The 15,559-nt window shown below is 36.8% G+C and overlaps 1 protein-coding gene across 1 annotated transcript; it reads right to left on the bottom strand.

The window, feature by feature from the left end:
• Positions 1 to 6,767: 6,767 nt before the first annotated feature.
• Positions 6,768 to 11,692, bottom strand: LOC139733755 (uncharacterized). The gene is made up of 4 exons (XM_071644558.1): positions 11,548 to 11,692; positions 9,945 to 10,178; positions 9,018 to 9,267; positions 6,768 to 7,547 (listed from the first exon to the last, which is right to left on the bottom strand). The coding sequence occupies exons 2-4, from the start codon at positions 10,173 to 10,175 to the stop codon at positions 7,063 to 7,065; spliced, it is 966 nt and encodes a 321-aa protein (XP_071500659.1). The 5' UTR covers positions 10,176 to 10,178; positions 11,548 to 11,692; the 3' UTR covers positions 6,768 to 7,062.
• Between the last annotated feature and the right edge of the window lie 3,867 nt (positions 11,693 to 15,559).

The following is a 15,559-nucleotide window of genomic DNA, read 5'->3' as shown; positions in this document are numbered from 1 at the left end:
AAATGGAAGCAGTCATTGCGAGAATCATGCAGGACATGTTGCATGAGAGCTTGTCACTTTTGGTCGAGGAAGACAGAGGAATACAAGTAGAAGAAAGAAGGGAATCGTGAAGGAAAAGGAAAGAAGAAAATGAGAACTGTGAAAGAAAAGGAAGTAGAAGTGTAAGAGGAGAAAAACAAGGTGAATTTATAAAAAATGTAGCAAATAAAGAGAAGATGACAAAGGAAAGAAGAAGAAAAAGTGAAAGGTGGAAGGGGAGATGGAAGTTTTCAACACATAGTTATATCAGTTTCCCCCACCTGATGCTGAGAAGGGTAATGTAATACATTGTACACTCTACCTTTCTCTACAAAGACAAATACCATTAGTGTTTTAAAGACCTTCATGCTGCATTCTGTTTTGGTATGAAAGATGGAGTCTGTAGATAGCATCATTTCCCTGAAATGTCAGTACTTACAATTTCCTATTACGTGTATATTGTATAAATATGTGTACTAGAATGTCTTTCATAACTTGTAAGAAGAGTAAAAATAGAAATGAATAATTCAGTATGTTGGCAAGACAGAAAATACATTCCACACACGAGTCTCCCACGGAAATTACCAAATGCAGTGCACCAAAGCTGAAAACACTCTTGCACAAGATGAACTTTAACTTCTCAGACCACAATCATAAGTCCAAATTGTCACACCCTAGCTAATTCCCCACACAACAAACTGAATGAACAAACACAGGAGACCCAAAACCGTATGTTCACTCCTTCCCATTTGTTTTTTTATTTACTTTTATGAATCTAGAGTTACCCTTTATTTTGAGCTGATATCTTTATGTACATTACAGTTGTCTGTGTGTTTTCATTATGACTTAAATCATAATGATACTTTTCAGATCTACATGTATTTGGCTTATTGTGCCATATGTATCATTTTAATCTGTTAGTACAGTACAGTGTATATGTAGAGTTCCATCCCAATATTAGTTAGTTGCATTCTTTTCAGTTTTTGATATGTGCGATAAGATGTTAGAAATAGAGAAAACTAGAGAAGCTCTCCGAGAGCGTAAAACTCTGCCAAGAAAATAACTTCTACAATGATCATGTTCTTCCACAGAGATCAGTGATTTTCATATATAATTATGCATGGTGAAAATCGCCCAATTTCCTAATATAGAGGCCTAATGTTACGTCATCAACTTCCAGTTGTGCGGGGTGCCTTAACCTAGCAAAAAAACTAGAGCATGCATTATATAAGAGCGCATATGAAAGCCTAAAAAATGTGCAGATTGAACTCCCAAGTTCATTGACCCTACCTGCCAAAATATTGAAAATCCTTCATAAAATCCACGAAAATTTCCGAATCACTACCAAAATTTAATCATCTGTTCCTTGTGTCATGCTCAACCTTTCCTGCAACTTTTTTGAGTTATTTTGCACACAGACAAACAAACAAACCAACCGTAATGAAAATTGGCTGATGTAATAATAGAATATAGGATATATTAGTCTTAACTTCAGGAATACACTATTCCTTGTTATGCCACAAATAGGTATCATTGGGGAGGTTTTATTTTGCTTTTATGATGCTAAACTTCAAAGTGTTTCAAATGGCACTCTACCTATTTTGTGATCAAACTCTTCATATTAGAAATTATGCATTTTGCCTGTTCATTCCAGTTTGTAATGTAAATAATTTTGATGATTGTACATTCTACCTGTGCAATCGCATTATATGTAAGTGTATGTTACAGTTAAGAAAGATTGTATTCACCAGTATGTGTAGTACACAGATATCTCGGCAAATGCCAAGGTGACCAAGAGCTTTACAGAAAAATAAAAGATCAAAAGATCATAATGAGAACCTTTCAATTTCTTCTACGTAGCCTTACATGATGTTGCCATCTACTGGAGCTATCAATTGCAAACAGCATATATATATATATATATATATATATATATATATATACTGTAAAACGAGGAATTTTCGCGTGCATTTTAATTTCACGAATTTCGCGAGCGCCAAAATTCGCGAAATTAAAATGCACGCGAAAGCTTTTGTCTACACTACATGCATTGAATGCCAGTAGCAATTCGCGAAAATTTCATGCCACAAAAAAGGCTGTCGGCTCCAATTCGCGAAAATATCATGCCGCGAATATATCATGTTTTACAGCATATATATATATGCATTTTATGATACATTGTTACGTCATAATTGAATTTAAGGATTTTGCGCTTATGAAGCGCAAATTTTGAGCTAACAACCGTGCGTGTTGGTTGCTAGCTCAAACTCTAAGCTGACAACCAGGCGCGTTTCTTTGTTGTTATTATTATTATTTTTCTGTGCTGAGCTTCAAATACAAATATCAGACTGTTACCCTGAGGAAGACCCGAGCAAGGGTCGAAAATTTGGTTTACAAATAAATGAAGTTGGAATCTAATGCATTATGTCAACTTGTTTATATATATATATATATACAATGTATATATATATATATATATATATATATATATATATATATATATATATTACACGCAAACATAACATACTTACATACACATACATGTATGGCATAATTAAATAGACATCGCCCTGACCTATAAAGTGAATACACAAACATCCAACACAATGTTAAATTTGTAACCAGTAATAATGTCATTCTTCCTATTTCGGTAACACCAAGAAAGAAATATTTATACAGTATATAAAATAAAATTTATTCAAAGTTATCTGATGATTTTAAAACATTTTCATTTCAAAATAATTCTGTAACATGCAAGATATACATACTTTATCATAATCCTTTTAGCATAAAAATATTTCATTCCAGAAACATGCACAACTGAAAGACTAAAAAGCAGGTACATGTAGTGTAAATTCTGTGTATTACACACATGCAGTACACTCTGACATAACACATACATTTACTACATTTTACACCCTGATCAATGTACTGTCAGTGTAAACTTTGTAAGATATCAAGAGCACACTACTTGCTACAAAATATTTCAGTAAACTCTGTACAACTGTACATTATACATTTTGACCAACAAACTGTAAAACCAGAAACATTTGTAGCATGAAAATTTTGTGAGTTGGAGCCAACAACCTTTTTGTGGCATGAAACTTTCGCAGGAATCACTACTCAACTGGCATTCAGTGCGTTGTGTAGTCAAACGCATTTGCATGCATTGTAATTTGGCGAATCTTGGGTCTAGCATAATTTGCAGAAGTTTCATGCACGCAAAAATTTCTGGTGTTACAGTTGTGTAAACTTTGCAAGTTACTCAGAGCACAAAATGACATTATGCTGTTACATTACAGCACACTCCTGTTACAACGTATAGCAGACATGGTTATGATGAAACTCTCACTACAACAGAGTAAAAAGTTAGGTCCAAAAATTATCATTTATACAATATATCTTTAACTTTACAGTACGGCTATAACAAAATTACGATACAATGAAAGGAAACTGCCAGTTCTGAAGACTTTGTTCTAACAGGAATCCCATGTATCATTATTTCACATTCTGATCAAACTGTCAGTGTACACTCTGTGCTGATTTACACCATACAGATCACACTCTCCCACTTCCCTGGTCATACGCAAAGCACACAAATATTGACTGCCTGCCAAACTTAGGTGTTTAGATATCAAAATCTAACCCTTAAAACTGCATATCGTCCTGGGGTTACAAGTACTCATTATCTCATTATTATGAACTTTTAGGAGCAGCTATTTCTTTTCTTCTTTTTTTATTTTGTGCACATTTTTTCTTTTTGCAAAAAAGTAATTGCTGACAATGAATAATGTAGAAACATTTTTTCAATTAAATTTATACTATTGTTCTGTTTTACAACTCAAAATCATCTTTTGTTCTGATATTCAAAATTGAATTATGAGGGTTTTTTTTAATATATATGCCAACTGATGATACTTGTCACCCAAGGGATGAAATGGTCAACAATTATTTTATACAAAATACAGATCCCACAGAAGAATACAAGTTTAAAAATACATTTTAAAAGACCAGAGGCAGCATGGGGACTCGTGGGTGACCCAATTCATTTACTGCCCACCAGAGCACATTTGGAAACCCTGAATAACACCTGTCAGTGAATACAGTGCACTCCCGTTATTAACAAACACGGTTATAATGAAATATTGGTTAGAACGAAGTAAAAATCAAGACAGTAACATTACCACCTCAATATCTTTTTATTGTTTATTTGTTCGGTTATAACAAAATTTCAAGATAACGAAAGGAAAGTGCCTGTCCAGAGGACTTCGTTTTAACGGAAGTCCACTGTTTGTGCATCGCTCACTGGTAATTTAGTTGACTCCAGTTGAGATTCTCCAGTTGTGTGTACATACATCATAGAACTATTGCAGCTTCATGTTTACACAGAGAACAGTGATAAAGCTGCACACAATTAATCATGGGGATTCCAAAATACAGTCAACCTTGCCTACGATGTAAGTTGAGTCTATTAGGACTGAAGAAACAGCTTTGACTTTATAGAGTAAATTTGACTTATGAGAGATTAAAATTAATAGAATATAAAGAAAAAGAGGACTTGAAAAAACCTTTGACCGAGTCGATTATTCGACGTATGCAAGGTCGACTAAAGCAAAGGTTGACTGTATATCCAAACAGGGCCAGCCTTCTGACTCCATGAGTACCCATGCTACCTACTGGGTCTTTAACTCTTTATGTGCCTTGGTGTAAACCCCCTGTGTGTCACATTATTCTGAGACAGAAACAGAGCCATGCTTTGGGAAAACATTCTGTCTTTCAAATCAATGTAACTTTCATATATTTTTGTTATGGACATGTAATGTGCAAAATTGTAGAGAAACTGCCAAGTTTTTCTCAGATGTAAATTGTGAGACAAATCCATGATTTTTTCTCTTTCAAGTGACCAGTAGCTACATATATTGTAGCACCATGACTTTTGTGCACAAAACAGTGAAAGAAACTTAGACTTTGCAAGCAAATCCACAAGGGAATACTGCTTGACAGTCATTCACCACAAAAAAAATGCAAGCTACATGTGACAGGATTGGAATCGCAAGAAACGCTCTCAATGTACTGTGGCATTTGGCGATTTATTGATCAATTTGGGCGGGTTTGTGCGTTTGAGCAGAATATGCAAATTTGACACGCAGTTAACTGAGCTGGGCGTGCGAACATGGCACATAAAGACTTAATCTGTTCACATCATTGGCAAATGATAAGGAGGGTACAGTACAAAACATACAGGCTGATATTAACCAAGTCAATACCCACTTGCCCAAGGCTAATAAAATGCATTGTTGGAAAAGTAAAATGAATAGGCACTGGACTGCCAAAGTTTTATGCTGGCAAGGACAAATATCATTACTTTGTAATACCCTGAGTATACACTTTTACATGAACATACCGAAAACTGAAAACTAAAAACTGAAAACTAAAAACTACTTGAAAACTACACACATCTTGAACAACAGTAGTACTATTATCAGTGAAGTAATGCCTACAAGTCGCAGGAGGAGGTAATGTGATCTTGAGCATAATATCAGTGGTCATCACATGTTGAACTAAACTTCAGCCTGAGAGTCTTATGTTTCTATTACACCAGAGTTAAATGGCATAGAGGCTGTCTGGGTAGAATTATGACAGCAGCGCCCAAGTCATATCTGGCCACATCAAATTTCACACGCAAAATAAATGCAACTCATTTCGTTGATAGGTCGAGTTTTACTTCATGTCAGTGAGATTTCCTTCTTCCTTTATATTGTATTAATGATTACCCCAAAAATTATGGCAAAAAATCGTCTGATGGGCATAACATTGAATTCCATCAGTTCATTTTAAACACAGTTCTAATCATCATCTCCACTACTGGTACTTTTACATATTTCTTAAAGAAAAAAACAAACAAACAAACAAACAAACAAGAGTCATCATATTGAACTCGATAACACAATTCATCCCATTTGTTTGTGCCTATGATAATAATGACATACTGCAGTCATTTCACATTTTCCCTAAAAACCGTTTTATCCATCTGCCTCTCTTTATCGATCACTCTATTTTTCTCTCTGTCTCTCTCCCTCTCTCCATAAGATTGTTCTAATGTAGATATTTGCATGCGTCTATACAGAGTTTATATACATATTTAATTTCAGCAACTTTATAATATAGATTGCCTAAGCATTTCAGCCTACATTTATCATTACAATTTTGTATTCAAAAACAGAAAGTATTTGTATATATTACATACATAATATGTAAAAAAATAAATCCACATGGTAAGAACTCTAAATCTACACACACTTTGACATTGCAAGACATAGGCAGGAAAGTCTACATAAGTTTTCTTAACCCTGATATGAAAAGGCAGACCTAAAGCTAGACATTTTTTCCCTAAAGCAATATTCTTTTGATTGATCTTCTAAGCTTGACCTTACAAAAGATCAGACAGCCTGTTCAGCACAGCGATGTGTCAGTCCAACAGAAATATCATGGTGACACAAGAGGGAAAAAAATCTGTTTTTAGTCTCAATTCACTGACAAAATACAGTTTGCAGATATCTGTGTTACCTCGTGAAGAAAACACTAGTATGGATGTGCCAATCAGCAAGTGAAGCATGGTAAGGTATAAAAAAATACAGTTTTATCTGCTAATCCTCTCATATGTGGTATTATTACCTCTTTCCGGAAGGTTATGTCTTTTGCTGGCATTGGTTTGTTTGTCTGTCTGTCTGATGGTTTGCAAATAACTCAAAAAAGTTGTGAATAAAGTTGGTTGAAACTTACAGGAAAAGTTGATAATGACACAAGAAACTGATTATCAAAAGTTTGGTAGGCACAGCAGCAGGAAGCTGAGGTAGGCCCTGAGACACTAAAAAGGCTTCTTTGTTACTGGGAAATATGCAGGGCAAATTTCAGCATGTGTGTATGGGTAAAACTGAGTTGCTTTGGAAGAGATCTGTGCTCTCTGAGTGCTTTTCTAGTTATTTCAGTCATATAATATAAAAATTAAAAAAATGAGGAAGTGATGGAGTGGTAGAGTTGTTTTTAGGATGAGCCTGTCTCTTCATACTTCTGCCTGGATATGCTCATACCTAGGAAGGCATCGTTGCAGGCGAAGATTGATCCCCCAATCCAGGCCGAGGTGGCTCTGTGCTCAGGAGCTCTGATCTTGAACGTCACTGAAGTTATCTGCTTGATCTCCTTCTCCAGTCTCTCTTTGATCCCCGGGAACAGGGTGGATCCTCCCGCAAGCACGACGCTAGAGAAGACGGCACTCCGGATGCTCTCATCGCACCTCAGAACGGTGTCCCAGATCGCCTGGTGGAGTCCCGGATGCTCCTTCTTAATCAAAGATGGCTGGAAGAGTGGCTCAGCAGCTCGGAATCGCTCCTTGCCAACAGTGACTGTTTTCCCATCGGGTAGCTCGTAGATCTTCTCAACCTCGGCCTCATCAGACTGCAGTTCTCTGTCATAGTCCAAAGCGACATAGCCTAGCTGCTCCTTGATTGCACGAGTAGTTTTCCAGTCACCTATGAAGTTAGGAAAGAAGGTATTCCATATAGTCATGTAGACATAAATCATTTACCAACTGGCTCATCAGCTGGCACTTTTCATCTGTATTACAAAGTGTATTTTATAACCATGCACCACAAATCACAAAGCTCTGCAAATAGTTCCCATAAGATCTATTTATCCTGGAAATTTTGGGTGAACAAGATTGCTTGTGGTTTTGTTATGATCTGCAAGAGGCAATTATCTAAGAACTGGAAATCAAGAAATCAAAAGCTAAGTAGAGAAAGTGTTTCAGCATTTTGGTTGTGAAGTTGTGTTGTTATTTATCTTTTTTTATATTCAAGTTGGTTTCTTTATTTTCCCTCAATGACGCAGGTAAAGGTGTGAGAGAGAAACCTACAACATTGTACATAAACAGAGAAAGAAACACAGAAACACAAACACAAAACATTATCATTAATTCCTTCAAATGATCACAATTACAATGTGCACACAAAGCATGTCCAGGTTCTGGCTAACCTTACAATCCCTTCAAAGCATGTTACTACTGCACATGATTTTAAATTCTCATGTATTCCATACAGAATAGGGAGTAAGTCAGGATGCTTTTAGAGACAGTTTAACATATTTTTTTCCCCTCTCTCAAAGGTAATCTTCCTCTATGCTGAATTCTCCATTAGATTTTTGTTGTTGTTGCTGTTGGGTAGATACAGCCATTCTTGACAGCTAATAGGCACGGTCAGCCTGGCAAAAGATCGAGAAGTTTAAGGTCGCGATCTTTAAGATCTCGAAGTTTTGCTAATGTGACGGCAAACTTCCCACGAAACCCCCACAAAACTTCTCGCGAAACTTCCCACATCAACTAGGGATTTTTCCCCCACCCCCTCCAAAATTCTTGATCTTTTACCAGTGTGACTGCGAGAAACTGAACCTTTGCGATCTTTGTCACGTGACCAGTCCATCATCTGCTTGCAGGAAGTGTCATGTACAGGCGTGCATTGTTACGTCACAATCACAAGCCATCAGAAAGCGTGCTCTTTCTTCTTTCTTGCACGTGCGTACTGACGACCCAAACTTCTCGATCCAGGATAGAGAAGTTTGGCTGCCATTGTGACAGCACAACAAAAGATTGCAAAGACCTCGCGATATTAAACTTCTCAATCTTTTGCCAGTCTGACCGCGCCTTATACATATGAAAATTTCAGGCTGTTTAACTGCCCTTTCTAAATCTCAACTGAATTCAAAACCTGATCTGGTGACTATCATGGGTTCTGTGACGATGTGAATGGTTGAGAAAGGGCCAGACAGGAAGAGGGCCAAAAATCCCAATTTTCATCCGGATCTACAATATTCTTTCAGCCAAAATGTACATTTGAGAATATCTCAACATAAATAGCTCTAGATATAATGGGAAAACTTCAGTCAAACAATGCAACATGTAGGTTGGCAAGATATGTTTTGTTTGCATATGAAGAAAGGAAGCACACCTGCAACATAAAACTGGAAGTCCCCTCGATCTGTAAGTATTTTCATCATGTAGTCTGTGAGATCCCTGCCACACACATCAAAACGCTGAGTAGCATCTGACACTGCATATCCTTTATGGACTGGTACGATGTGAGCTGCACCCGCGCCGATATCAACAACGAGACCACTGGTTTGGCCGGAGGCATACAGGGACATAACAGCAGGATTTGCCATGAAGACTGATGGTATGTTAAACTTTTCAAACATGATCTGGATAAAGAGAGAATAACAAATAGCATGTACCAAGGATTCATTAATTTGTAAGTAAAATAAATCATTTAAATCATTGAGGCTATCTGTCATGCACACATGACTTCCATTATAGAGAAGTCTTTGGGACTAGCAATTTTCTCATACATATTGAAATTTTGTTTTAACTGAAAGAAAATTTTGCATCACAGACTATAATGAAAATAAATTTGGGACCTGAATCTTTACTTTGTTGTGTCAGAATTTTGCTATAATCCTGTTCTTAAAGTCCTGCAAGAAGACAAACTATAGACCCCTAATCATTAATTTTGCTGTTATCATGCATTTGTTGTGGGATGTTAAAAAAAAATCCAAGCTGCTGAGCATTCACAAACATTACTACTTTTTACATTCAGACTTCTTGAAAAAAAAGGCAGAAACTTCATACCAGTTAGTCCAAATTAAATTAAAGACATTTAACTCAAATTAAATTAAAGACATTTAACTTGTTAAAAGGCTACTTCACATCTAACTGCATCCATTGGGAGACCAGCTAGTGTAGCTGAGTTTGGACTCTCAAGCCACCTTCTCGCATGGAAATGAAACAAAATGATGACAACCACCTCGTCCAGGCATAACACTCATAACAATCAAGCTTTATGAGTCAATGCTACAAATAATGGAGGGATTAATTGCACCTCTAAGATCTTGGTCCTATTTTCCTTGGTGTTCATTGGAGACTCCGTGAGCAGGATGGGGTGTTCCTCAGGCTTGACTTGCAGCTCATTGTCAAAGACATGCTGCCACAGCGCCTCCATTTCTTCCCACTGATTGATAACACCGCCCTCTATGGGGTACCTCAGGTAGAGAACTCCCCTCTTCTGCACTGCTTCATGGCCAACATAGTTCTTCTTCATGTTGGCAAGCATCTCCTGAAAGGCCATACATAACACACATTGGTTAAAGTGAATTCTGAATAAACCATTGTGGATGATAACTAGCAGCCATTTTACTTAATGTACTCATCAGATTAGCCATCAATCAATTCACACAATTCTTATCACCAAACCTGACCTTATAAATGCAGGGAAAATTCACAAATATATGATGGGTCTGCATGGAAACATGATACCAAGAGATCAGATGGAAGAAACTTTTCCTTCAGGTACATGAAATAGATGTCTTTGTAACTTTTCTTTATGTGTGTGGTTACTAATGTTCCAAAAAAAAAAATGAATGAAATTCAGTGGTCTCATAGATAAATTTAAAGTGAGTTATCACATCAATCATTTTTCAAACTGAATAGAACAGAACAGATTACATTTCTGCACTTCTTTCTTTTTTCACTTATTTTTGCAAATTTTGTGAGTCCAGTGCAACTAAAAAAGAATCTAATAAACAACACATGAAACTATTAACTCTGATCCAAACATAAATGTGACATTCACGTTTTTCCATTCATTACTGTACTATATATACATAACTGCAAATTTAACCATTGACAAAATTGTTGGGAAGTCCAGATTTGAAAAAAAAAAAAATGAATAAATAAATAAAATATAATGAAATAAAATAAACTTGCTAAATGTATGGCATATACAGTAATCATGCCACCTGCATAGAAGGGCTTTGGAGATCTGTCTGGAATTCTCAACTCAGGTCTTTGTTTGCTTGCTTGATCGATTGTTTTCGTTGTTGGGGGGGGGGGGGGTGGGGGTGGTTACCAGCATTGCCATTTGGTAGCAAAAATTAATCACAACCAAGCAGTAAAGCTCTGCCCAAAGTAGCTTGAATGCAGTTAAAATTTTATAATTACAGCTCAATGGAGAATCTAGCAATTTCATTGGTCCAAGTGACTACAAAAACTATGGACAAATTGGTGTTAGTCGATTTCACATGAAAGTCATATAATCGGCCAAGTCCTTGAAAATAAAAAGTCCCAATTTTACATTCATAGACTCATATGAGTTATTCTTCTGTACACTGTACACGCACAAGTTAAATTAAATCCCCAAAGTCAATGCGTTTTCTCATTCTGATCAATATCCACTAAAACAGAGCTGACTGTATTCTGTGCTCACTAGATTCTTCAGGAGTGGTGTGCAGGCTAGGATTTCTATCTTGAAGTACATGGATCCTAGCAACATTTGTATTTCACAATGCCCTGTATTGCTGTGCTCAGCTTTTGATCTCTTTGCTCAGGACTGTCAGTACAATATTAAATGAGTGAAGGCCTTTGACAGAGGCTAACAAGGTACAAATTTGGTTGCAGCAATTATTATCATTCTTTTTTTTTTTCACCTCAAATGCATGGCGGAGTTTTCCCACGATGGATGGAAAGATGATCTTTGGCTTCTCCTCACCAGCGAAGCCTGCCTTGAACAGTGCACTGCCATTGTCAAACACTAGAGGAATTTAAGTTTCTGGTTTTGGGCAGCCATTGTCATCCCTTGTAGATTACTGCAATAGAAGAAAGGTTGAGTTTGCTACAGCTACATAATGCAACATTTGGTATAATATTAAAGTTCAACATTCATTCTTTTTACTTGCAGCCCGGGAAAGCCAAGTTTATGTTTCGTACCATAGAGTAAAAGTGCAGAAGGCTAACTCTCTTTCAAGATGGACTACAACCTTTATCCAGATGCTATTGATAACAGCAGACTAGACCTATAGATCCATATTCTAGACCTATATTGGCCATGAATGACTGTGATGGCCGCTATAGGTGGCCACTGTAGAAGTATTTCATTGAATCATTGACATTTTTCACTTGTTTGTCTATAGATTTAAATGGCTAGGCTAACTAGCCTAGCTTAAGTCAGTTTTGCTGTTCATAAATTAGAAACTAAATTTACAGTACTAGGTTTCATAATAAATTTGGTACTTTGGTACTGGACAAATAGGAGTATGGGCACTGGCTGAAAAGGGCAGGGGAGAGGGGTCTACTGTAGCAATGTCGAATGCAGCGTCTGTAGGTGAAGATTTTTCGAATTCATTGATGTGTAATCTTCCGAAAAAAGATGCCACAAAACTTCAATGGTTGCAAAATTCTGCTGCCCAATTGTTGACTTTTACTAATATAAGTTTGATTTCATATCACAAGTTCTCCGTTCCTTACATTGGTTACCTGTAGAAAAAAGGATTATTTCCACATTTCTGTTTTCACTGGTACATCATTCAGTTCATTCTTTTTCCACCGTATACGCAATTCTGTTCAAAAATACAATCTGACACAAAGTCTACATTCATCATCAGATGTATTGTTATCCAAACACCCAAAGTAATTAAAACATGGATGGGGTGATCATGCTTTCTCTGTTATGCCATGGGACCAAAATTGTGGAATCAGGTTACAGCGACATTCAAATCCAAACTTAAAACTTATCTGTTCCTCTCACACTGAGGACTGTAATTGCTGTATGTCATTAATGTTCGGAACAATATTGTATTTTTAATTGTATTCTTTATTGGTAATGGTATAATATAGTCTATTTGGTTTTTGTTTGCCATTTTCTTCTCTGTTGACATGTTTGAAAATGTAAATTATAACAATGTAATTTTATATTGCTGATATCGGCTAAATTTATCATCTTTTCATTTTTGAAGCGCCATGGCTTGAGCACTAAAAAGTGGACCTACCTGTGCGCTATACAAGTAGCCACTATCATTATTACCTCCGCCAAGGGAGGAGGTTATGTTTTCGTTGCCGTTGGTTTGTTCGTTAGTTCGTTTGTTAGTTTGTTTGTCTGTGTGCAAAATAACTCAAAAAGTAGTGAACGGATTGGGATGAAACTTGCAGGAAAGGTTGAGAATGACACAAGTACCAAACGATTAACTTTTGGCAGTGATCCAAGAATTTGGGGGAATTTATGAAGGATTTTTGACATTTTGGCAGGTAGGGTCAATGAACTTGGGAGTTCAGGCTGCGCGTATTTGAGGTTTGACTGCACGCACTAAAGACCAAAGTGCGTGCTCTAGTTTCTGCTGGGGTGAGGCGCGCCGTGCAGCTGAGGGTTTATGACGTAAAAAAGGCTTCTATATTGGGAAATCTGGCAACTTTTAGCACACAATGCTATAAGTCCGTACCAATGGGTATGGGTGGAAATCACTGATATCTCTACGGGGTGACACGACATTTGCTCCCGCGACAATTGCTCCAATCTTATATTCTCCAGAGACTTAGGGTTAGGGTTAGAGTTGTGATAGGGATTTAAGTTTAGTTTGATGAGATGATTAGGATTAAGGTAAGGATTATGCTTGGGGGTAGAATTTATGTTTGGCTTAGTGTATAAATATTTCATGGGAGCAATTGGTCGCAGGAGCAAATGTCATGGAACCCTCTACTACGTAAGAACAAGATCAGTGGTGAAACTGATTTGCATGCTTGGCGGAGGTCTGCGCGCTCTCAGGCAGAGTGCTTTTCTAGTTATTATTATTAATATTATTATTATTATTATTATTATTACTTGAGTACCGGTATGTACCAGGTACTAAGTTTACTGAAGACAGAAAGATCCGTCTGTCCGGAGAAGTCTTTTATTTTTTTGACGTTATCGCTCTCCTCCCGTGAAGCCAGACGCAGCCTCCGCGGAACATTTCCCCGACGACCAGATACAGACCGATCTTTCGGTGAAGTAAATTTACTACTAACGCCTAGCACTCTAACGTTACACTGAGTACTAGACTCGAGTACAGTCTAGTACTAGGGTCTAGTCTAGTAGATCTCTAACCGCAGCAGCGACCCCATACGGACAAATACGTACCGTAAAGGGGTGGCTGTTACTGTGTTACAGCGCCCCGCGACGGGGTTAGTAGATCTCTAGTAAATCTTAGCACTCGGCAGTTATTAGACTAGGTATAAAAACCACACTGGAAATTGAATATACGGGACTGTATTTCTCCTGTCGGTCATTCATTGCTCAGATGAATTCTGGAGTGATTGACCTATGTTAAATGGCAGAAACGGTATCATTGTAAGGCTAATAACGAAAAGTCAAAAGTACTGTACATTTCACCTGCTTCTCAGGAAAATCAGATGGATTACATGGAATTAAAGAAAAAAAACCTTTGATGTCCCCTTCAATCACGCCCATATCCGCCGAAGTGACAGCAGACTCTAGCTGTATGACGTCATAGGTCTATTTATAGACTTTGATGATGGATGATCCGCGCCGCTGGATGAGAGGGGTACACTTACGGACTTGATTATTGAAGAGTACACAATTCTAAGAGGAATTCAAAGTTTGTTTGCCGAGAATCGGTTTTTAAATGGCTGAGATATCATCAGTAAATCAAAACTACAATATTTGTAGCTGTTACGGTACACACACACACACACACACACACAAATCACTTGTAAAGTTGCCAATGTATTATCATAATCCAAACATCAATCGACAGTAACAATTAAGACCAAAACTTTTACACAAAATGAATTACATGACGGCCATTGTTCTGAATCTTAAACGTATTATCAACTATTTGCAGGTGAAACAAAAACCCAGTTTTAATTTTCAAAATAGTTCTAAAATTTGAGTTAGGGATAGAAACAACCAGTGTAAAAATTGTAATCATTATAATCAATGTAGTATTGATAAAAATACAAAATGTGAACAATAGGTATGATGAAATTATTTATAGACTAAACCATCTTCAGTTATGATTCAGTGGGAAAAATCGTGATATCTCCTTATATTTTAGGCTTTATTGCAAATGTTTATACAGTATGTAACGGTATAATGTTTTGTGCTACAACTGACCTACACATAATAATGATAATAATGATAATGATAATAATAACAACAATAATAATAATAATGATAATGATAATGATAATAATAATAATAATAATAATAATAATATTAATCAATCAATCAATTAATTTTAAAAAATGATTTAATGCTATCAGAGCAACTCGTTGCTGCAATGGCGAGTGTCATGGCAATGATCGGCAAGAGTACCTGATTGGCTGTTGCTACAAGAAGATGCCATTCTAGCAACACTTGCTATCTGAACATCTTTCATGAATGAAATGAGACTCAGGACCCTTTGAAGGAAAAGGCAAGGGCATAATAAAATTGTGCATTAAGAAACTCCCTTCTTCAGCCATTACCTGCTGTGCACTTCTTTTTATCAACAGTGTATACATTGTAGGCCTACTAAGATGTGCTGAGTGCAGAGATCCCTAGTATGGGAAATGGAAAAAAAAAAGTCTTGACTTGGATGAAAACTTTGCATTTTAACACTCCCTGCGGACTGGGCAACACTGGAAAACAAAAGAGAGAATACACCCGATTTACCCTATGCCGTGCTC

The sequence above is a fragment of the Diadema antillarum genome, unplaced genomic scaffold (genome assembly GCF_040938485.1).
Source record: "Diadema antillarum isolate AM-2024a unplaced genomic scaffold, OU_Dant_1.0 seq00000490_RagTag, whole genome shotgun sequence".
Taxonomy (NCBI): Eukaryota; Metazoa; Echinodermata; class Echinoidea; order Diadematoida; family Diadematidae; genus Diadema; species Diadema antillarum.
Note: the sequence above shows the minus strand (reverse complement) of the source record. Positions and strands in the feature narration are given on the sequence as shown.